This window comes from Orycteropus afer, unplaced genomic scaffold (assembly GCF_000298275.1).
Source record: "Orycteropus afer afer isolate SDZICR_OR568_19922 unplaced genomic scaffold, OryAfe1.0 scaffold00064, whole genome shotgun sequence".
In the NCBI taxonomy this organism is placed as follows: Eukaryota; Metazoa; Chordata; class Mammalia; order Tubulidentata; family Orycteropodidae; genus Orycteropus; species Orycteropus afer.
The window spans coordinates 5917428-5939906 of NW_006921651.1; the positions used below are offsets into that span (position 1 = coordinate 5917428).

General features: G+C 52.8%; 3 protein-coding genes across 3 annotated transcripts; 1 reads left to right on the forward strand and 2 right to left on the reverse strand.

The window, feature by feature from the left end:
• Positions 1 to 1513: 1513 nt before the first annotated feature.
• TWNK (twinkle mtDNA helicase) lies at positions 1514 to 6250 on the reverse strand. The gene is made up of 5 exons (XM_007939943.1): positions 5008 to 6250; positions 4574 to 4814; positions 4241 to 4348; positions 3781 to 3922; positions 1514 to 1804 (listed from the first exon to the last, which is right to left on the reverse strand). Exons 1-5 carry the CDS (start codon positions 6248 to 6250, stop codon positions 1514 to 1516), a joined length of 2025 nt encoding a protein of 674 aa, XP_007938134.1.
• Positions 6251 to 7238: 988 nt separating this feature from the next.
• Positions 7239 to 7895, forward strand: MRPL43 (mitochondrial ribosomal protein L43). Its single transcript, XM_007939946.2, has 3 exons — positions 7239 to 7369; positions 7458 to 7564; positions 7654 to 7895. The coding sequence occupies exons 1-3, from the start codon at positions 7239 to 7241 to the stop codon at positions 7893 to 7895; spliced, it is 480 nt and encodes a 159-aa protein (XP_007938137.1).
• Positions 7896 to 10421: 2526 nt separating this feature from the next.
• SEMA4G (semaphorin 4G) lies at positions 10422 to 21398 on the reverse strand. The gene is made up of 14 exons (XM_042780828.1): positions 21278 to 21398; positions 21044 to 21192; positions 20728 to 20790; positions 16516 to 16614; positions 16305 to 16398; positions 16037 to 16150; positions 15690 to 15859; positions 15437 to 15606; positions 15024 to 15168; positions 14475 to 14697; positions 13980 to 14095; positions 13688 to 13848; positions 13226 to 13287; positions 10422 to 11251 (listed from the first exon to the last, which is right to left on the reverse strand). The coding sequence occupies exons 1-14, from the start codon at positions 21396 to 21398 to the stop codon at positions 10422 to 10424; spliced, it is 2517 nt and encodes an 838-aa protein (XP_042636762.1).
• Positions 21399 to 22479: the final 1081 nt, after the last annotated feature.

Sequence of the window (22479 nt, forward strand, 5' to 3'; positions counted from 1 at the left end):
CTTGCCACTCTCTCAAAAATGAACAGGCAAATCTGAAGAGAAACTGGGACTTTAAGATAGCAGGGGAAATGAGATGGGAAAATGTCATCAATCAGGAATACTTTTGACAGTCTCTGGATCACCTGTTTTACAATTTCCTGCAGGCATTGTTAAAAATGAGGATTCCTAAATCCCTACCCAAACCCCAGAATTAGAAATGTCTGTGTGGCAGGATGGGGGTGGGGACCAAGGCCTAAGTTCTACATTTTTAACAGGATCCCCAGGAGTTATGGTGCTCAGAGAAACACTGAGAGTACAAGCAAGGTAAGAATAAGCTTGGCCCAGCCTACAATGACAGAAACCAGTGTGTGGGTCATATGCGAGAGACAGCTGGTCGGGCATGGGCTGGGCATGTGGCCCAGTGACCCACACCTCTGCCAAGAATCACATAGAGATAGATCCTCAGGGAAGTCAGGGATAAGGACACACCATCTCATCTCTCCTAGGCCAAGAAGTGGTAGTTGTGGTAGTGGTTTGAAGGCCCTTCAATGGCCCTGCTTCCTTAGGAACCCACAGCTCAAATGCTGGGAATCCCAGTGAGAGAAGAGTCCAGTTATAGACTGGGGACACCTGGTGGACAAATAAGAAAAACCACAGAAACAAAGATTGGGAAACAAAGTTTTTTTAAAAATAAAACTAGAAAAGGCTCTACAAAAAGTCATAGCTGTATCCACTCTAGAACCAGTACCTGCCTGAGGCAGCAAACGCTGGAATCTGTGTCCAGGGGCAGGCACTCGGCTCACAGCTTCATTCTGTGGCTGCTGCCAAGCAATCCAGTGGGAGGTAGGTCCCACTTTTGGGGGCCCTGATATTCCAGGGCCAAGCACCTAGGATGCTAATTCTAGCAAATGCCATCTCATGATCGGCCCCACAGTGTCCACAGTGGGAAGCATAGAAACTAGCACTCACATTGCCCTTCTGGCTCCGAAAGCCCCAGCTGGAGTTTTGACAAGAAACCCCTCATTCCCTGCCAGGTTCAGGGGCCTGACCCTGCTGCCTTAAACTCAATCTGGTCATTCCCACCGTGGGGCCTCAGTACTTACTAGTTCCCCTGCTGGGATCCCTCTTCCTCCAGATGCTCCCACAGCTTGCTCCTTCTAGTTCTTTAGGCCTCCTCTATCACATCACTGGTACGTGCTCTCTTTAACACTCTTTACTATCTCTAGTGTTTTCTGCTTATTTGTTTACTGCTCGTCTCATCTCTTTCATCAGAATGCAGGTCTTATGGAAGCAGGGACTTCATCTGTCATGCTCAGTGCTCTACCCCAAGGGCCCAGGACAAAGCCTGGTACAGAGCAGGTTCTCAGATATCTGTAAATGGCCCCTCAGACTGAGAAGAGCCCACAGCTCAGGACTACAAATCAGTGGATAGAGGGTCAGAAAAGAAGTCTCTGCTCCAGCCTGTCTTGTCAGGCTCACTTCCGTATTCAGCTTCGCACCGCCTTCATCCTGGAGGCTGGCAGTTGTCTGGCTGCTAGGGATTGGGCGCCTGGCCTGGGCACGTCTCAGAGTTCTGGGGCGCAGCTCCCTTTTTGCCAGAAGAGGGCTTTTTGGCCACTAGTCCATTATCATCTTTGATCTTTTTGAGTCGGGACTTGCTCTTCGGTGGGATGGAAAAGGTGAGGGAGCTCTTGTTGAACTCGAGTGGGAAGACACCCACATCTCCATCAAAGCGGTTTTTGGACACCTGCAGATAGCGTTTCCCTGGCCCAGTTACCAGCTTCCTGTCCTGTAGGATCAGAACATTGTCGGCTTCCTGGCTGGCCTGGGGTGGAGAGACAGAAGGAGAAAGACAGATGTGAGTGAGAAGACATAGGAGAAATGCAGAAAAGGCTGAAGGCACAAGGTGAAGTGCCTGCCCCATCACCACAGTTCTTTCAACTCTTGACCATGCTGCTGGGGCCACTCCAGTCTTTCAGTTCCTTGACAAGCTTACTGCTGTCTCAGACTTTGGACATGGTGCTCCCTCTGCTCCTAACACTTCTCCACAGCAGGCCACCCCACCCAACCCTGGCTTGTTCTCATCATTCAGGTCTCAGTCTAAATGTCACACTTCATCAGACAGACCCTTCTGACCACTCTAAATAAAGAACCATCTTTCCACTTCCACATTACAGGTAGTCCCCAGGTTATGAACATACAACTTATGGACAATTCCTGTTGTTATTGTTGTTATGTGCCATTGAGTCAGACCCGACTCATAGCAATCCCTCCTTGGGTTTCTGAGCCAGTATCACTACGGAAGTAGATTGCCCAACCTTCCTTCCGAGAGGCTGGTGGATTTGAACTGCCAGCCTTCTAGTTAGAAGTCAAGTGCCTTAGGCACTATGCTACCAGAGCTCCTCGGACAATTCCTACTCGCCCTTTAATGCAAGGCTTTGAACTGGTCGTCATGGCGACAAAGTGAAACAGGAATAGGCTGGAATTTTTACAATTTGGGTGATTCATCACGGTGGCTGAAATGGGAAAAATTATGGATCAAAGCCCTGGAATGGGAGACTCAGAGGAGGTGTTGTTGTTGTTGTTGTTATGTGCCGTCGAGTCGGCCCCAACTCATAGCGACCCCTCCTTGGGTTGCCGAGACAGTATCACTACGGAAGTAGATTGCCCAACCTCCCTTCCGAGGAGTGGCTGGTGGGTTTGAACCAGCCTTCTGGTGAGCAGTCAAGTGCCTTAGGCACTATGCTACCCTTTCAGGAGCCTGATGCATGAGATTGGATTACTGGCATGACTGTGGAGAGCCACACACATTCAGAGCAGCAGTTGGCCACCATCTTTGAAGCCCTGCTTTAATGTTTTATAAATACGCATCACTTTTAAAAGACTGAACCAACATCTACTTGCAACAAAGTCTTTATCACAATCACATTCACTTGCTGCCTGTGCAGCTTTTAAATCACTGAAAAGGTTTAGAGCCTTTTCTTGCTCTAACATATAGCATACTCACTGCCACTGAATTGATTCTGACTCAGAGCGATCCCCCTGGGTTTCTGAGGTGGTAAATCTTTACAGAAGTAGATCAACCCATCTTCTGCAGAGTGGCTTGTGGGTTTGAACTACCAACCTTCTAGTTAGCAGTCAAATGCCTTAGGCACTGTGCCACCACAGCTCCTCTTCTTGCACTAAAGTTAGGCTAATTAAGCACCATGTACACCTTGTCCAACTTCACAGACACAGGAACTGATCTTGTTCGTAACATGGGGATGCCTCGATTCTCTTCCTAAGCTCCTTGTCCCATCAAGGCACATAGTTGGTGCTCCTCACCCTGTATCCCTGGGTCAAGCCCAGCCCTGGCATGTAACAGGCACTCAGTGTCATCCTGGAAGCTTCAGGATTGGGCTAATCCCGCCGCACAAAAGATCCTCCCATTTATTTGATCTTCTAAACTATAGTCTGTCAAAACTCAACCCAACCTTTGCTGACATCTCCTCTGAGCAATCTCCTAAGATGTCCAAGGCTGACTCATAATCTTTTCTCTTTGCTCAAATACCTGTGCTGCCAATCACAGCTTTTATCATACTGAGTTGTAATTAATGGCTTATTGTTTCCCTGACTAAAGGAGGGCAAAAGACCAACTATTACCAGCTCATGTATTCCCAGCATGTTCCTCATGTCATTGCTCCAGAGGCAGCCTCCCCAGAAGGATGGCCAAGGAAATGATTTAAGGCTGAATGAAGGCTACCCTTGGTTACCTCTTCCTTCTCTACTCCCCAAAACTGGGCTCCTTCAAAGGCCACTCACTTTGGCTGAGCCAAAAATGGATGCTGTCTGCAGTTCCTTGTCATCGTCTTCCTTCCGGGGGTGAATGACCAGTGTCACATGGCAGCTATTATCTGTAGCAAACTTCCGGAAGGCCCCAACAATGTAGTCTTGAGCTGCAATCCTGTCCCCAGCCCAAGAAAGAGGTCATTGGCCACAACAAGACAAGAACAAATATACACACACTCATTATTCATTCATATCTCCTCAAAAACCACCCACCTCCACTCTAACACCCTCTTCCCAAGGATTCATGCTCAGGCTCATGTCCGTATTTCCTACTGCCATATCCTATACCTCTGTAAAGCTAGAACTGCACATGGGTTGTATGTGCCTGCTTGCATCTCAAAAAATAATAGATTATAGTGTGTGTGCCTAGAGGCTAGCTGCCTGAGAAGACATGTGCTCAAAGGGGTTTCAGTTTGACAAGAGGGACAGTCACCTGTCTGTAGACAGCTGCTCATGACCCATCATGAACTGCAGATTGTCGATAACCACGTGACAAATGTCATAGACATAGACTGCATGTTGCATCGTATCTATCACAGTCCTGGGAAGAGGAAGAGGTAATGGATTCAAGGGTCAATTATAGGCATTCCCCAGACCATCCCAGGCAGAAGAGCTAGCGTCCTAAAAACTGTCAGGGGCCAGTTCTGCCGTCCCACCCTTTGAAAACCTTAGACCTAGAAGGAGTTTCCACTGGAGATGGAAAAAGAACCAAAGGTCCTGAGTGCTGGGATCTTTCTGGGGGAGTGGCTGGGTCTGGGGACCTCACCTGATGCTTTGTTGCCCATGGAAAGTCATGAAATAGAGGGGCAGGTCCTCAAAACGGTCAGCCCATTCGTCGTATTTGTCCAGTTGCTCTTCCAGCCGTCCCAGAGCAAACTGTGTCAGCATGACTCGGGCCAGTCTCACGTTGCTGATCTCAAAGCTACCCCATAGTGTGTTCACCCCCTGGGTACACAAATCCAGGGCGTATTCACTGATGAATGTTGTCTTTCCACTGCCTGTTGGCCCTGCAGGAGGAATGAACACAGACCTGGGTAAGGGAGGAAATTCCTATACCTTGAAATCACCAAGAAACAGGTCAGGGCTTTAAGGTTAGGAGGGAACTCTCTTCTCCAACATCTATAGTGGCCCAAATCCACATGCTTTGGCCACCTGATTCTCTGCCCCTCTACCCCAAACAGTAATTTCCCAAAGGGTCACCTGTGAAGACTGTCAGTTCGCCCTTCCGATGTCCCTTTAATAGACGATTGAGGTCTGGGAAGCGGCTCCAGCGGACACCAGCTGCTTGCTCCACATTTGACAGTTCTCCCAGCACCTCCTCCCGTAGCTGCCGGAAAGACACAATAGACTTGTGCCAGGCAGGCAGGGCAGTACGAAGAATACGAGAAAGACTTAAGCCCTGCTTCAGGGCCTCCAGAGGACGGGGCTGCTTGTCCCCAGGCCGCACCAAAGAACATCGTTTGGGGTTCAGTTTTCGGGCAAACAACTTGGCAGCTTCCCAGGACCGAAGGTCATCCCCCAGCCAAAGCACGATACGTCTGAACTGTTCGAGGTAAGGGAGTAAGGCAGGGGGTAAGCAGGCTGTTCCCCGGGGTAGGGCAAGGGTGGGCAGCCCCGTGGACTGGTTCAAAGCCAGGCTGTCCAGCTCACGACTAGTCAGTACCATCTCAACATCTCGGCGACTGATCAGTGGTAATCCGAACAGGTTGTGGTAGTCAGCAGGCCGGGGAATGGTGGTCTCCACATAGTGCACGCCATCCCCCTGGCCTTCAGCCCCTACTAGCTTTAGGCCTCGTAATCCCAAGCCTCCAGGGGAGAACCAAGGAAAGACAAGACTGCGAGCAGGCCGTAGATACCGCACACTGAAACGTTTGAGCGTGTCATCTGTCACCTTGGTAAGGCCAAATATCACACGCGCCAGCTGGGCCTCCTTTGGGTCAGGCAGCTCCCAGAGAGGTATTGCTCGGTCCCAGATCCTCCGGACCTCCTCACTGTTTGTAGCTTCTGGAGCCTCACTAAGCAGGATCCCTTCCTTAGTTGCATCCCCTCGCCCCTCCACGCTGGCTTGGAAGTCTTCCCAGCTCCCCTCAGCTAGGCTGGCCATGCAGAGAAAGTGGCCTGTGGTCTTGTCAATGAAGAGGCTGAAGGAAGTGGTAACACCAGTATGGTCCTTGGGCTGTGAGGCCCCTGCAAAAGGGCTTGGTGCCCGAAGGCAGCTGTGGCCATCCTGGAAGGGGATCCCATGTGTCCGCAAATACTGGCGGATTTCAGTTGCAGTTACAGGCAACACTGGTACATCTAAGGCTGGAAGAGCCTCCTTCCTGTACCGTCTGCGAGGAGGTCCTGGGATCAAGCTTCGGGGCAGGCCCCTCCGACCCATCCATTCCCCACGCAGAGGCAGTAGGGTCCGGAGAGGGTATCCGCCTCGCAGGAGGACCCACATTCTTAGCCAAATGGAGGAAGTCACTACTGGAAATGCCTTAGGTACCTGGTTCTGGTGCCCTAACTAGGCCGGACTGTAGAGAACCTCCTCACAGCATTCCACAGAGCTCACTGTATGTGGCTTCTTTCTCTCCTCAAACTTCTCTCCCACAAACATCTCTATGAGCCCTCTTCAGCCCCTCTATATTGCTTCTTCACATCTATGCCCACCTATGAGAGCCCTTCACGTTTGTTAATTGCCGTGAATTGATTCTGACTCATGTCGACCCCATGTGCGCAGAACAGAGCTGCTCCATAAGGATTTTAAGACTATGAACCTTTCAGAAGCCGACCACCAGGCCTGTTTTCCAAGGATCCCCTGGATGGGTTCCCACAGCCAACCCTTTTTGGCTAGTAGTCAGGGGTTAACCATTTGCGTCAAGGCCTCCTCTTTCACGTCTATGTCCCTCTATATGACATCCTTATCTCTATGGTCCTTTTCAGCTTCTCTCTACCACATCCTCACCTCTATGACCCTCTACACCGCCCCTCATCACTATGGTCGCTCTACGTTATCTCTTCACCTTTACTGTTCCTCCCCGGAATCTCCTCGCCCTCATCTCTACCATGAGCCTATACAGTTATCTACATCCTTTTCGCACTCCCTCTACTCAAGGTCCCCAACTAGAGCCCTCTTCACAGGAACCCTCAACCAGTTTAGAGCGCCTCTTCACGATCCCTGCCAATCTCTGAGCCCAAAATAACGCCTGCCTCCCTATCTACGCCTGTGTCCTCCATTGGCTTTACTACTAGAAGCTCCGCGTCTCCGGACCCTGCCCGCGAGTCACCACTTTTCCCTCACCCCTTTCGCCTGCAGTGTGGATCACCCGCACGCGCCTCTCTCCTTAATCTCGGAAGCAAAACTCTGCCCGGGCTCCTCGGAACCGGAAGTTCCTGGGTTTAGTCCCGCCTCCTCTCCGCTTAGGCACCGCGGCCTCTGAGCTGTCGCCATGACCGCGCGCGGGACTGCGAGCCGCTTCTTGACTAGTGTCCTCCACAACGGCCTGGGACGCTACGTGCAGCAGTTGCAGCGTCTCAGCTTCAGCCTCAGCCGCGACGCGCCCTCGTCCCGTGGCGCCAGGTGAACCGGGGGAAGGGCGGGTGTACGTATCCGGGCAGGGCTCGCCCCTGGTCAGGGGCCACCGTACTCACTCTTCCCGGGTCTTCAGGGAGTTCGTGGAACAGGAAGTGACCGACTTCGCCCGACGGAACCCAGGGGTCGTAATTTACGTGAACACGCGGCCGTGCTGTGTGCCTAGAGTGGTGGCGGAATACCGTGAGTGCCCTGGGGCTGGAGGGTGGGTAGGCTTGGAGGCTCGGCCTACTCAGCTTCCGCTCACTCCCCCCACCCCATGCCCCGACCAGTTAACGGTGCTGTTCGCGAGGAGAGCATCCACTGCAAGTCGGCCGAGGAGATTGCGACGCTGGTGCAGAAGCTGGCCAACCAGTCCGGTCTTGAAGTGATCCGCATCCGCAAGCCCTTCCACACGGACAGCCCTAGCATTCAGGGCCAGTGGCACCCTTTCACCAACAAACCGACAGCGCCCGGCGGACTGCGCCCCCGAGAGGTCCAGGATGCAGCCCCAGCTCAGGTGCAAGCGCAGTGACAAGTGGCCCTACTCACTCCAACCCCAGGCTCTGAACTCTAACCCTCTCAAAGGTAGTTCTTCCTCTTGACTCAGGATTCCATGCCCAAGCAGACAAATGGAGTTCACCCATGGGGAAGTTGACACCAAAGCTTTTTCCTGGGATGAAGAGTTGCCTGTTTCTTTTCAGTGCCCACTGATAAGGACAGTGACTTTGTGAGCCCTCTAATCATTATCCAGCTGGCATCTCTAAAACACGAAAGCTTACAAGGATTTTACAGGGTGCTCATTTTCTAGAATCCAAATTAACAATAGTGATGTCAAAACACCTGGAGAGGCTCAATCCTGGCTTCTGAACTGGGATGTCCCATTGCACCAGACTGCTTGCATTTTATTCTATGCTGTGAGCACTTTATTTGTGAACGTGATTAGAAAACTGATGTTAATAAAGTTACCTAAGGTCACATCTGAGGTCTTACTTCAATATGTGTACATATTTTAAACACAAGCCCCATTTTTCATTATTCCCAAACGAGAAGCAGAACACAAAACAGCCCTTCATGGTGGTCAGGGTCAAAGGCTATGTGCTTAATCTAGGCCTGACCCCTAGAGGGAGTGATTCTCAGGCCAAGTCCCTGGTAACAAGTTTTCTGCCCTCCAGTTGCTCTACTTCCCCCAGCCAGGTCCCTCTTTGTTCTGAAATGAATTTATGTCCTTCCTTGGGATGTCGGTGGGGTGGAGTGGTGTGAAAAGCTTTTTGGGGAAGAACAGGAGGGCTGATAAGAAAGGAACATCTTCTAGGCTTAACTAAAAAGGGACAGTGAAAAAGAGAAGCAAGAAGTAAAAATCTAGACATTTTTGTATAAATTGTTGTAATTCCCTGGTTTGTCACGCCCTTAAGACCATGTTTGATGAATAGTGGGAGCCCAGGATGGAAGCTGAGGATCCCAGTTTCCTCTGCAAGTGGTTCTGTGGAGAGCACAGCCAACCCTGGATGCACAAATAATTGTGGCACCTTCCCCACAGGCTCCGAAGCCTGTCCCCTGGTCACCAGGGAAAGACCAGTCTAGACCAAGCAGACCACTCATGGTTCTGGGAAAGAGGGTATTTATTAACTGACACGGGGGGAGGAGCTGAGCCCAGGCTCCCCACTCTGTCACATGCCTGTTCCACTGGGTGGTGAGTGGGACATTCCTAAAGAAGTATAGCCGTTCTCACAATAACTACATTCATTGTGGGGTAGAGGTGGGAGAGGCTGGGTGAAGGGCAGTAAAAACCCGTGGGATTCCACGCTCTCAGCTACAAAAATAACAGTCATCCTCACCCAAGGGACAGGGGGAGCTCAGTCAGGATTTGATTGTCCCATTTGGCCGTAGAGACCTCTGAGTCCCCTGGACCCTAAAAGTGCCCCGGTGAGGTAGGACAGGGGTGGGAGCCAAGCACCCAAACTCCCAGCCTCTGCCCTTTGCATAGTTCCAAGAAAGGGCTTCATGTGCCAGGGGAGACGACAAATTGCTCCTCCCTTCCCCTGCGCTGGTCTGGGGGTAGCAAATGCTTGATCCCCGAAAGGGAGGCTGGCTCATTGAGTGCAGTGTTGGTCACCTGTCCTAGAGAAGGGTCTGCAAGGACAGGTGGACAGGAGGGGGACCTCCCTCTGATAATGTCCGTGGACCAAACTTGATAGACACGTCACAGCAGCAAGGGGAGCCTCAGAAGGTAAGTGTGAGTGGAAATGTAAGCACGTTTGTGGTACAGCGTTGCCACTATGCGAGAGGAAGGGACGCGCCTGGAGCTCTGTCTGTCACTCAACAGGGACCAAGGGGAGTGGGGAGGCTGACTCACAGGGGTGCACACAAAGGGAGAAGAGGGGAATGATGCAGTCTTCCCTCCCAGGCTGGCCTGTGTCCAAGCTCTTGCCAGAGAGGTCACTACATGGGGCTGGCACCAGAGAAGGGGATGAGAGAGCATGGGATGTGGCAATTGGGAGGGCACCCAAAGTCCAGAAAGTGAAACACGAGAATGCACCGGGAGAAGGCAGGGTAGGGGCACTGCAGCCCAGCAGACTGACGTTCTTCCACGTGCATGTGTGAATGGACGCAGGACTCAGGTGGCTCTGGTGGCTGGTGGGCATCTGTCTGGCTTCAGGACCATCCAGCACACTGGGCCATGCAGAGGGTGGCGACGTGAGGCCCTCTGGCCCCGCAGAGCCTTGCCTGGGAGAAAGGAAGGGTTTGAGCAGATAAACGGGGCAGGACGATGGTGTCCTCTCAAACACTTAGGTGCGCTACAGGAATGGAGGCCCTGGGCCTGGGGAGAACCTACCTCTGAGGAGCACCGGTGGGCCCGGGCTGCTCACACATGGGTCTGTGGAGACTGAGAAGGGGGCTGTGGCTGGGCCTGACTCCGGCCAGCCCTACAGGGACACCAAAGAGTTGGGAGAAGGGTCTGGAGTAGGGGATGTGAGAGTAGAGTGGCTGCAGCGGGGAGGCAGTGGCCCAGCCCGGGTCTGGTGGGCTGGCTCGGCAGAGCGTCTGCCTTGGAGCTGGCTCAGACGGAGCTCTCGTCAAGCTGCTCAACAAGCTGCGTGTGCTTCCTCTTCTCCAGGATGCGGCTGAGCTCCTCAGCGAAGGAGCAGGGCCCGGCCGGCACTCCATTGTCACTCTGCCTCAGGAGCACGTAACTGTTGCCGTTCATCCTGCGCAGCCGGCTGGGCAGGGCCACCAGCCCATTGGTCAGCTCGGCTGGGGGTGGGGGTGGGGGCGGGGGCGGTGGGGCTGGAGCTCCCTCCCCAGGGATGATCTGGAGGCAGCTGCCCTCCAGGCCCTCAGCCCCCTCCCCATCATCACCCTCATCTTCCTCTCCAGGACACTGGCCAGAGACTGTCTGCAACCGCACAGCAGAGCCCCCTGTGCGGCCGGCCCGGCCCAGGGAGTATTTCCGTCGGCGCCCTCGTCGTCCTCCCCGCAGACAGGCCACATAGAGGAGGGAGGAGGCCAGGATGAGGCAGAGGCCACCAAGTGCAGCGATGGCTAGCACATAGAGCAGCCTCACGTCGGGCGCCAGCTGGGCCCCAGGCACGGCAGGGGCCTGCGGGGCCGGGGCAGGAGTGGCCGGCCGGACGGTGAGGTTGTAGGAGGCCAGCAGAGCGCGGAGGCCATTCTCCTCAGCATAGCAGCCATAGTTGCCACTGTGCTTAGGCTGCGTGTCTGTCACCAACAGCCCATCCACACCCACACGGTAGCCATCCTGCCCATCGCTTAGAACCACGCTCCCATTGACTAGCCACAAGGCCCGGGCCAGGTTGGATGGCTGGTCACAAGGTAGGAGGACATCATCACCCCGGAGCACAGAGCGGGTCTTCAGAGGTGGTGGTGGCCCTGGGATTGGGGAGCAGAAGGAGAGGTCAGTGCCTGCCCATCCCAGGTGGGGCACAGGAGAGGGCCGGCCACATCGTTCGCGGCTAAGTACCCTCACAAGCACAAATCTGGAGTCCCAGTGACAGCACCAAGCACTCTCCACACATCCTGCCACAGAGGGCTCACGCTGACCCTCTCAGGAAGCAGTCAGTGCCATGGGCCTCTGGTCTTCTGCACGTTCTCCTCCTCTCCTGTGGCTTCAGTTCCCGCCATCTACTAATGACTCCCCAGACCACCTCCAGCACAGACCTCTCTGCTGTGTTCCAGACTGGAACATCTACCACATGCTGAACATCTCCGCTTGCAGTCTCTGAGGCACCCCAGAGGAACTGAGGCCAAAGCCTCCCTCCCAAAGTACCCCCAGTCCTTTCCTTGACTTGCCCATCACCATGAAGACACCAGCAGCTCCTCAGTTGCTTAAGTTAGAAACCTGGGGGTCTCCCTTGCCTCCTCTTTCCGCTTCACCTTTGTATCCAACCCTCAGCTAGATTCAGCTTCTAGACTCTATCTCAGTCCTGTTTGCTTCTCTCCTTCCATAACTGCTAGACCACTCGGGTCCCGTCTAATCCATTCTCCATGCAGCAGTGAGGTGAGGTTTTAAAAATGCGAATCTGATCATGGTACTCTCCTGCCTCAGACTCACACACAGTCTCCTGTTGCTGTTCAGATAAAACCAGAATCCTCTCAGCGTGGCCCCTGTCTACTGCTCTAGTCCCGTCTCCTCCTGATGCTCATGTTGTTGTTGTTGTTATTTTGCCGTCGAGTCGGCCCCGACTCATAGCGACCCCTCCTTGGGTTTCCGAGGCAGTATCACAACGGAAGTAGATTGCCCAACCTTCCTTCCGAGGAGTGGCTGGTGGGTTTGAACCGCCAGCCTTCTGGTGAGCAGTCAAGTGCCTTAGGCACTATGCTACCAGAGCTCCTGATGCTCATACACCCTGAGATCTCTCTGCCCGATGTTCCCTCTGCTTGGATGTCATCCCCCTACCCTAAGCCTTCCACTTGTCTCATTAATAGCATACCAGACATGGTGATTAAAAGCACAAACTCTGGTGTCAGACTGCTTGGGGTCAGGTTTGAATTCTGACCCTACTTCTTAATAGCTGATCAATCTTAGGCATGATGCTTAACCTCCCTGTGCCTCAGATTGTCCCTCGTGGGGGTAATATGGCATCTATTTATAGGAATGCGGTGAGAATAGATGAGCTCATTCATGTAAGCATCTGACCAGGGCCTGGGAGCTCTGGTGGCGTAGTGCCTAAGCTCTGGTGGCGTAGTGTCTGCTAACCAGACAGCTAGAGGTTCAAACCCACCAGCTACTCCTCAGAAGGAAGATTGGGCAATCTACTTCCATAGTGATCCTGCCTTGGAAGCCCAAGGAGGGGTCACTGTGAGTCGGATCGGACTCGACAGCAGTGGGTATGAAGACTAATGTTTGGTCTTCCTTCAAGTATCAGCTCAGTCATCAGTTCTTCTTTGGGGAAGTGCCCATTATCCTTCAGAATACCTGTCATAGTTGTCATTATTCCTTTTGTAATTAAAAAAAAAAAAGCAATGAAAATAATTACCATTGTAATTCATTATTGGTGTGATCATTAGATTGCCTGCCCTGCCTCCACCACCACAGAAGTGACAAGATACTTTCTTATCTTGAATCTGTCTCCTCATTTATAATTCGTCTGGCCAGCAAGTGTTTCTTAAGCACCTACTATGTGCTAGGCTCTGTGCCAGGTGCTGCAGATACAGAGGTGAACAGACAGGCCCACATGATCCCTCGGCTCTTGGAGCTGACAGGTAACATGGTTCCCTCAGAGTCCTCTGCTCTGCTCACTACTCAAAAGCCTGTCATCCTCACTGAAAGCACACAGATACAGATACTCAGAGGCACAAACATGCAAGAGGACAGGCCCACACACAACCATGCGTGCCACTGACCTGAGTCCCTGCTGCCTTCACAGCCTCGGTTTCCTCTCTCTATGTCCTGTATCAGTGCTGTCCTGGGGACAAAGGATTGAGATGCATGAATAGGGAGGACTGGGTTTCAGTTTTCTCAGCAAAAGTTTTGACAGAGCTGTTACCAATGGCTGGCCCCCACCTTCCTAAAGCTGGCAGGGCTTCCTCCACTCAGGCCCTGATCCCTGGGCAATATGACAACACCACCACCACCACCACCACCATGACCAGAGCTCTAGCAGTGCAGTGCCTAAGGCACTTGACTGCTAACCAGAAGGCTGGTGGTTCAAACCCCCCAGCCACTCCTTGGAAGGAAGGTTGGGCAATCTACTTCCGTAGTGATGCCACCTCGGAAACCCAAGGAGGGGTCGCTATGAGTCGGGTCCAACTCAATGGCACATAACAACCACTACCACCACCACCGCCCACCCACTCCTGTGACACCTGTTGGCTATAGTAGTGGTCACTATGCAGTCATGGGTGCTGGGGTCCCAGCCACAGTAGGGGTCCCGGGCCAAGATGCACTCATAGCAGGAGCGGTAGCGGTGGCAACTGGACAGTGGTAGCTGGATGACTCCACTAGGGGCCCCCACGTAGAGGCTGTGCTGGGAGTCAGAGAGGAGAGAGCTGGTCAGCATCACCCCCCTCTCACTCCCAGACACACCCATGCCCATGGCCACTGTTTAGCACCCCTCATCCAAGAAAGCCATACTGAGGGTCAGAAGTCAGGGGCTACCTGTGTTGGAGAGACGACTAGATTCTCCACCACCTGGGGCTCCCTTAGTACTTGTATCTCCTCAATGATGTGCATCCCGGAGCCCAGGACCACGGCCTTGTGGATCCAGCCATCAGCTGGCATGGAAAGGGCAGAGGGTCAGATCAGATCCAGCAATGGGGTCTGCTCTCAGCCCCCACAGCAGGCCTGACGGGAGCAGCTTGGGTGTCATGAGGTCAGGACCCTCAGGACACTGAGAACTCTGGGTTAGTCATGCCAGCAATTACTGGGTCTAGAAGCATTAGCTATCAGGGTCAAATGTCATTATGATTGGTGACAGGTGTTAGCAGTCACCAAGAGTCAGTGGTCACCAGGGGCCAAGAATGAATGTTCACTGAAGTATCAACATTGATGGTCACCAGAGTTTTGCGATAAAGAGTCATTCAGGGGACTGGGGGTCAACAGGGATCAAGGATCAGCAGTCATCAGAGGGCGCAGGCCAGGGGTCAGGAGCACCTGTGCTCAGAAAGAGCAGGTCATAGGTGGGTCCAGCAGGCGTGGTGACGGGTGTCCCTGTGAGGTGTGTGTAGCGCACACTGCGCTTGAGCAGCAGAGGCCGTCCACGTGTGGGCACCACAGGCCGAGCCATCAGTGGGTGCAACTTCACAAAGTCCAGGACCAGGGAAGGCAGGTCCCGGGATGAGTTGTAGCCCTGGCTGCGCAGTGAGTCTGTGATGCACTGGGGGCGGGGACAGTGGCAGTGAACCTCAGGACTCCCCTGTCTGCCTGTCCTCCCCACAAGACTCCCCACTGGACAGCCAGCTGGGCAGCGCCACCAGCCCATCGGCCAGCTCAGCTGGGAGGGATGGGGGTAGTGGGGGCGGTGGGGCTGGAGCTCTCTCCCCCCAGGTATGATCTGGATGGAAGCAGCTGCCCTCCAGGCCCCCAGCCCCCTCCCCATCATCACCCTCATCTTCCTCTCCAGGACACTGGCCAGAGACTGTCTGCAACCGCACAGCCATGAACTCTGCCTACCCAACACTGGCCTCAGGGTTGGCTGCTCACCGAGCCAGGCCGGGGCTCAGGCACCCCACCGTCATAGCGGCTCCAGCGCCGGGCACCATCCTGGTACTCCATATAGGGGCCTGTGAAGACAGCCTGCACCTCAGCCAGGTCATAGCGGCAGATGGCTGAAGCCTCCAGGGTCTTCCTAGGGGTGGGACATCGGGAAGGGGCTGAGTTACACTCGGTGGAGCCTGCCCCCTCCCCATACCTGGCCTGTCCCTCACTGTTACCCTGACCAATCCAGCTCCAGGATCACAGTGCTGCCCTGTGGGTCAGCAGGCCACCATGCCTCTGGCCCCAAGTGAGCTAGCATGGCTGAAACTCTCTTTGCAGCCAGCCCTCTCTGCAGCTGCTCCTATCTCATTCCCACTGGCCTCTCTGCTCCCTGTCTCCCCCACTGGCCCTGCACTGACCACTGTGTGGTCAGCGTGAAGGCCGCATAGAAGCGTGTATGGGTTGAGGTGCCAGCATCCAGGCTGCAGACACCACGCAGGGTCTCATATTGTGGAATGTGGCAGATGAGACGCGCCTTCAAAAAGGATGTCCATTTCTTCTGCAGGATCTTCTTCCCTCCCAGGTCGCCCTGGGGAAGTAGGGCCACAGGGTTACGGGCTGGCGTCCAAGGTCCAGCCTCTTCACCCTTGCCCTGGCCTCAGCCCTACCCACCTTACAGACACGGGCCACACGGGCCACGCGGTGGCTGTTGCGGCTCTGAGTGAAGCTGCCAGAGCCCTCTTCAGCTGCACGCTCCGTGAAGAAGTAGTAAACCTTATCATCGTCCCCCACGGCACTGGCCTCGCTCTCCCGCACCAGGACAGAAAACACGAACTCAGCATCTATGGGCGAGGCAGTTCAGGAGGCTTCTGGGACAGGCTGGGGACACCCCGACCCCTACCCCTCACTTGACAACACACAAGAATGGACAGGCCTCCTGGGGATTTGGGGATGGAGTGCTCAGCTGCCCAAGGGAGTGAAAATGAAGACAGTGTCACCCCGTGCCTCATCCTCCTAACCATTGAGCCAGTGCATCGGTGCCTCCTCAGTCCTCAGGGAGTGGGGGTGGCGGCTCCGTCGGATGTCAGGAATGCTCCGGAACTCATAGCGTGTGGCTGTGTAGAGGCCTCCATCTGGGGCAGGGACATGCCAGGCATGAGAGATACGTCACATACAAGAAGGGCACATGACACACCATGAGGGGTACAACATGGGCAGCAAGTCCCACCAACAAGATCCACGTCCCCAGAACAGCGTGCTTGTGGGTAGGGGAGACGGCACACTCACCAATGATAAGGCCTGTGAAGCCACGGGTGGGGTCATAAGGACACTTCTCCCTGCCCTCCTCGAAGGTGGTGGGCAAGGTGAAGGCCTCAGCATCCTGGGGGAACAAGGGGCCAAAAGTCAGTGGTCCTGAGGACAGGCAGGGGCTGAGGGCCAGGCTGGGACCAGTCAGGGGTCAGGGCCCAGTGATCAGGGCTGGGACAGGCATACTTACAATGGCCGCACAGAGAGGCTGGAAGGCGTGTGTCCCACATGTGTAGAGGTGGGTGGCATTGAGCCGCTGCAGGAACCGCACGTGGTTGAAGCACTCAGTCTGTGGATGAGGTGGGGAGGGGCCTCCATCAGTCCAGCTTTGTCATCTGGCTCTTGGCCCCACCTACAGCACAAGCAGGTCTTTCCAAGATCCCCATGGGCTGTCTCACTGCCCAGACCCACAGTATCCCCTGGAACTCACTGCCTTGCGAGTGGCCTGACCCCTCTTCTCTCTTTCGCCCAGCTTACATGACATCACTCTACCAACTTCTCTCACATTGAGCTTCTTTTCTTTTTTAGGGTATTAATTTTTTTTTTTTTTTTCTCACACAGGGCTTTCCTTTTAAAAAATATTTACAGTTACAAATTTATTTTAGCAAAATGGATATAAATGAAAAGGTTAATTAAGGGAGGCCTTGGAGAGTTCTCAATGTGTAGTTTCCATGTCCCAGTGGGGACTTCCCTGGGGGCTGGCCAGGCCAGAAAGACCACTACATGCTATCAGCTCAACTTTAGGGGAGACGGACGGGAGGTAGAGTTCAACTATGTGGGCAACGATTCCATCAATTATGCCTATACAATGAGACCGCAATATAAAAACTCTGGACACAGAAGCTCCATGAGCTTCCTGGTTGGTGACAGAAATTAAGACGTCCTTTGGGCCATGGCAGCTCCACATTGAGAACCCTCCCAGATGAGCTCTTTCTCTCTACCTCCCCAGGCCTGGAGTTCCCACAGCCCTCTGAACTGACACTGACGAATCTGTCCCCAGGATCCAGCCCTCTCTTCCCCTGATATCCCACACAGGTATCAAACTCACCTGGTCAGAAACCAAGCTCATCACTTCCTCCCTAACCTGCACCTTCCCTGTAAACCTGTCCATCCATTCTTTCCCACTCACTCCTTCCATACATCCTATTAGTCCAGAAACCAGGAGTCATCCATGATTCTTCCTCTCACATTCAGTCTCCTTCCATGATTAATTCTTTGTCCTTAGTGTCTCTTGACTTGGGCCGCTTCACCTTCACCACCACCACCCTAGTCCAAGTTACCACCACCATTTCTTCCCAGGACAAGCGCAGCAGCCACCTGACGGCTCTTCAGACCATCTGCTACTCTTCTGATAACAATCTCTTTAATGATTCAGTGACTGAGGAATGCAGGGCACGCACACATGCACAGAGGCGCAACAGGATATGTGGTGAACAGAGTCTCCCTTCTACTCCTGTCCCCCATCTCCCTGGTCACCATTTCAAAGGTGATCACTGTTCATTCCAGAAACACTCTACCAGTCCATATACTCTTGTTACCCCAGCTCACTTTCCGGGGCATATTTAAAAAAGTAAAGAGATCACATCACTGTTTACAAAGCCCTTCAGAGGCTCACCAGTGCCCTGAAGAGGAAGTTGCACATGCCACTGGCCCTGTGCGATGAGGCCTCTTCCTCTGGCCTCGTGCACCTTGGTCTGGCCACACTGGCCTTCTTTGCACACCAAATGCGCTGGGTGGCGGTCCTCTGGACTTCTCTGCCTTATGATCAATTCCTCCTGCTGCCTGCTGCCCAGGGTTGAATCCACGAAGGCCTCTTGGCCTCTTTCCCTCCCTCACCTGGAGCAAGCCCAAGAGGCCTCTTTCGCTCCCTCACCTGGAGCAGCCCTTAGGCACCCATCCTCTCCTCCCCACTAGCCCCCACACCAGCCTCCTCAGTGCTCTTTCTGCCTCCAGACTCACCCTAGTTTAAACCATCTAGTGCCTGGGCCAGATTCATATTCCTATAACAGGGTATTTACATTACAAAAAAAAAAAAAAAAAAAGGGGGAGGATGGATCCTATGGTCAAATAAGTTTGGAAACCACAAACCTATCTTTATCAAAGGACTTCTCAGAGCCTCAAGGATGTTGCTGTGCATTGTGGGATTCAGCAGGTAGTGTTCTGCAAACTAATCTGACCAATTAATTAAAGCTCTCTTTTGAAAATTAGAACTCTGGTGGCGCAGTGTCTAAGACACTTGACTGCTAACCAGAAGACTGGTGGTTCAACCGGTCACTCCGCAGAAGGAAGACAGGGCAGTCTACTTCCATAAAGATTTACCACCTTGGAAACCCAACAGGGGTCACTATGAGTCGAAATCGACTCGATGGCAGTCAGTTTTGAGTTTTTGAAAATTAATGTTCCTTAGAACATGTGTTGGGATATGCTCTCCTAAAGCCTTCTACACAAAGTGTGGTCCAGAGACCAGCAGTGGAAGAAGCTTCAGTTGGAGTGTGTCAGAAATGTAGTCTCAGGCCCTCCCCGAGGCCTGTTGACTTATAACCTGCATTTTAATGATTACCCTGGTGATTCAGGTACATGCCACTCCACTCCACCATTACAGTGCGAGAGCCTCTGAAGTATCAAATTGCCAGGGATCCATTGTCACAGAATAAAATCCAAACTCTCAGCTGGGCATTATGGCGTCCACAACCGGGCTCACCTCCCTCAGCAGCTCTTTCTACCCAGGCTGCCCCAGGAGGCACTCTCCCATCAGAATATCCTAGAGATGTCCCTTTAAATGTTGCTGCCCCAATACCAACCCACATCCACTGAACCAGAATCCTCAGGCTGGTGGACCCTGGAAATGGGTATTTAAAAAAAGCCCTTCAATGGATCTATTGTCAAGCCAGATGTGGGCCCCCTACACAGTGGTACCACTAAGGTTGGTGTGACCCCGGGCAGTAACTCATGGTGTCTCCTCCTCCCATGGTCCTCTTGTACCAGATCATACAGAATCTTTAGTAATGTTTGTTATCAATTTTAAACACCAAAGTAATATGTCATAAACATAGTTGTAAATTGCTTAAGCATAGCATTTCTTAGATTATATGAATATTAACAACAACATTTTGTAAAAATCTTTCTACACTGAATCACAACATTATTAGTTACATTATTGATAACTAAGTGGAAGCCTTTTTGATTTCTCTCCTTTTCTTTTAATTACTACTGCATTCTCAAAAATGGTATTGATACAAGTTCACAAACACTAACTACCACAATATTTCAGCTAAAACACCAGAAAATTTGACAAAATCAGTGACTGTAAAAACGTTGGCGGCAACGAAAACAATGGCATATAGCAAGTGCAAACAAAACTGTGTGGTTCACCACACCTGTGGCCTTCAGCCAAACAAAAGAAGTTGAACATTTACCTGAGGTAGATACACTCCTTGGAGAGAACAATCATGGGAGAAAGAAGGGCTGTGTGTGCACAGGGAGACAGCTCAGGGGGCAGGGGGGCATGGAGGGATGGACACAGGGAAGAGGTAGCTATCGGGAGGAAGTGGGAGGGGAGCTGTTGCATTGTGGTAAATTGTGGTCAATGTCATGAGACAAAGTGTATGTGAACTGCTGTATGGAAAGTGAATTTGCTCTGTAAATCTTCACCCAAATCACAATTTGAAAAAACAAACAAAAAAAAACTGTGTGGTTCAAAGTGTATTATTAACTGGGTCATAAAAACAGCTCCGACCAGAGTGCATTAGAAGGTTCAAAAAGTAAATTGGCATAGAGTATTACCTTTGCAGGTATATTGATCCATGTACAAAAAATGTTTTTGTTGTTATAACTAACTACAGGGATATTTTTAGAAAACACAATAAATTTCTGCTGAAACATTGCCTCAAAATTTTATAGACAGTCATTGCCTCTTCCGACAATGTCACCCGGTACAGTCTGCACTCTAGTGATGCCACTGTTCCTGCAGACACCCTGTACTTTAGTCAGAAAAGGCTGACACTTCACTGACACCCCTCCATACTGGGTACTTGAGCTGTTCCTTGACCCAAGCCTTGTTTTTCTTTTCCTTAAAATGGGGGATACTACTACTTCATAGGGTTATTTTAGAATTAGAATAGCCAAATCAGCACCATTAGAGGTTGCTTTTTATCGCTATTATAATTATTATTTGGGAGCCCAGAGGAGATTAAGAAGCCATGCATAGGCCAAGCTAATATCCACCATCAGACATTTGGATTAGAAGCTCTGCGTGTAGGGCCCACTACTCAGGCAACGTGTATAACATTTATCATGATTGCTGTGATGGACTGGCTAGTCTGTACCTCTTCATCTATCTCCATAGTGTTCACATCTCCAATTGAGAGAAGGAAAGGAGCTGGGGACAGGGCAGACCACGTACCTGGTTGTTTTTCCCTTTCTGATGACATTTGCTTTGCATCTCTGGGGAGGCCTCCCAGCGGATCTGGCAGGGGGTGGGGGGAAAGGGAATGGGCTGATGCATTGACTCCAGTGCCCTTCCTTCTCCCCATTACTCATGTGCTGCGGGTGAGAAATAGGACCCCAGGGAGCTGGGGAAGTTGTATCCCATTGGATACAGGGGAGCTTGGGCTAAGAAGGACAGTCCTATCCGAGCAGGGGGCTGTGGAGAGCTGGCAGGTTTCTGGAAAGTTGAAGTCCCGGGGAGCTGGACACCCTCTGGATGGTCCCAGACTGACCTCTTTGTGAGCCCCATCTCCTATGTCCTGAGCGTTGAGAGAGAACAGAGCACCTCGGGCTCCCACCAGCAGTCTCCCCGAGGCCTCCTCCAGCAGTAGCGTTGAGTAGTTCTGGGCTGGGCCCTTGAAGTGCTGAGTCCCAGAGAGCTCTGAGGAGAGCTGGAGCTGTGAGCCAACTCTGGGGCTGCCTCCCCACCCCTGGCTCCCGCTGCCTCTCAGGGCTGGGGATCTAACCTTCGTAAGGGACGGTCATCCGTGGGGTAGCATCGAGTTCTCTGGATGGTCTCCGTGGCGAGGGTCCAGGGACTGCCGTGGCTGCGAGGAAGCTCAGAAGGGGCCAGAGCCTCCCCCACATCTTCCTGGAGAGGCTCAGACTGACAAGACCCCCAAGGGAAGCCAGGGCCAAAGTCACAAGGGGGGTTTATGGGAACAGTCTCCGGGGTCAAAGTCCAGGGAGGTCACTTGGAAGGTCAGGTGTCATGAGGGCAGGGGGGTCACTGAGTCATGGGGCCAGGGGGGGTCCTGGAATCGGGGGGACATGGGGTCACAGGGTTGTGTGGCCATGGAATCCTAGAGAAGAGGTCAGAGGGAGGGATGGATGACACGCGGCCTTTCTGCATCAAATACCAACTCCATGGTGAAGGAGGGAGTTGTAGGGTCACAGAGGGGCTGTAGGTCACAGATGGTGTCACTCCGTCCCCGACAGTGGGACTAGTCCTGGTTCTCTGAGGTTTATTTTCTGAAGAAAAAGCAGGAAAAAAAGGCTCTTTGATCTGTGTGGGGGTGGAAGGTGAACGGCATTATCCTAGACTTCTGGGGGCGCTAAGGAAGGAGGTCCAGCAACCACAAAGCCCCCAGACCAGGAGCGAGCCCAGTCATCTGGTCTGTCTCTGCTCTGATGAAGGAGGTTGGGGTGGAACTCTCCTCCCTACAAGACCCCATCCTCTCTGCACCACCCTTCTCTGGTGGAGGATGAAGCTCAGAATCTCTGTGAGGCCTCCATCTTGGCGGAGCTAGGGTTCTCAGGGAGGAAGCCTGCGGCTGGCAACAGTGAGACCCAACCAGGCGGCACGTGGGGGTGCCTGGACAGAGCCATTTAATGGGCCTTTGTTTATTCTGTCCTGTTTTCCCTTTGTTTTTTCTTTTCCCTGGATTCACAGCTCCCTCTGGAATTTCTCTTTAATTAGACACTTCTCCCCTCCGGGCATTCTTCTTTGAGGGGGTGTACATCTCTGTCTTGCCCCTGCGAGGCTGCTGCACACTCTGGCTAGGCGGCCACATGTGTCCCTGCTTGCAAACAGCCACTCACAGGCACAGGGGTGGTGGTGGTATCGGGGGCCCCCTAGCTGCACAGGCATAGTGACTGCATGAGGCTGTGGTGTCCAAGGCTATGTAACTGGGCCATGAGGAACATGCAGAAGGTGAATGATGGGACC

What these genes read in the sequence shown, in the direction of transcription:
- TWNK (XM_007939943.1), bottom strand. Translation starts at nt 6,250, where the DNA reads ATGTGGGTCCTCCTGCGAGGCGGATACCCTCTCCGGACCCTACTGCCT. An exon ending in CGAACTGACAGTCTTCACAG is followed by an intron (nt 4,815 to 5,007) that starts GTGACCCTTTGG and finishes TTCCTCCTGCAG; the next exon opens with GGCCAACAGGCAGTGGAAAG. An exon ending in CCATTTTTGGCTCAGCCAAA is followed by an intron (nt 1,805 to 3,780) that starts GTGAGTGGCCTT and finishes TCTCCACCCCAG; the next exon opens with GCCAGCCAGGAAGCCGACAA.
- MRPL43 (XM_007939946.2), top strand. Translation starts at nt 7,239, where the DNA reads ATGACCGCGCGCGGGACTGCGAGCCGCTTCTTGACTAGTGTCCTCCAC. An exon ending in CCCTCGTCCCGTGGCGCCAG is followed by an intron (nt 7,370 to 7,457) that starts GTGAACCGGGGG and finishes CCGGGTCTTCAG; the next exon opens with GGAGTTCGTGGAACAGGAAG. An exon ending in TAGAGTGGTGGCGGAATACC is followed by an intron (nt 7,565 to 7,653) that starts GTGAGTGCCCTG and finishes TGCCCCGACCAG; the next exon opens with TTAACGGTGCTGTTCGCGAG.
- SEMA4G (XM_042780828.1), bottom strand. Translation starts at nt 21,398, where the DNA reads ATGTGGGGGAGGCTCTGGCCCCTTCTGAGCTTCCTCGCAGCCACGGCA. An exon ending in GATGACCGTCCCTTACGAAG is followed by an intron (nt 21,193 to 21,277) that starts GTTAGATCCCCA and finishes AGCTCTCCTCAG; the next exon opens with AGCTCTCTGGGACTCAGCAC. An exon ending in CTGAGCCCCGGCCTGGCTCG is followed by an intron (nt 14,698 to 15,023) that starts GTGAGCAGCCAA and finishes CCCCGCCCCCAG; the next exon opens with TGCATCACAGACTCACTGCG.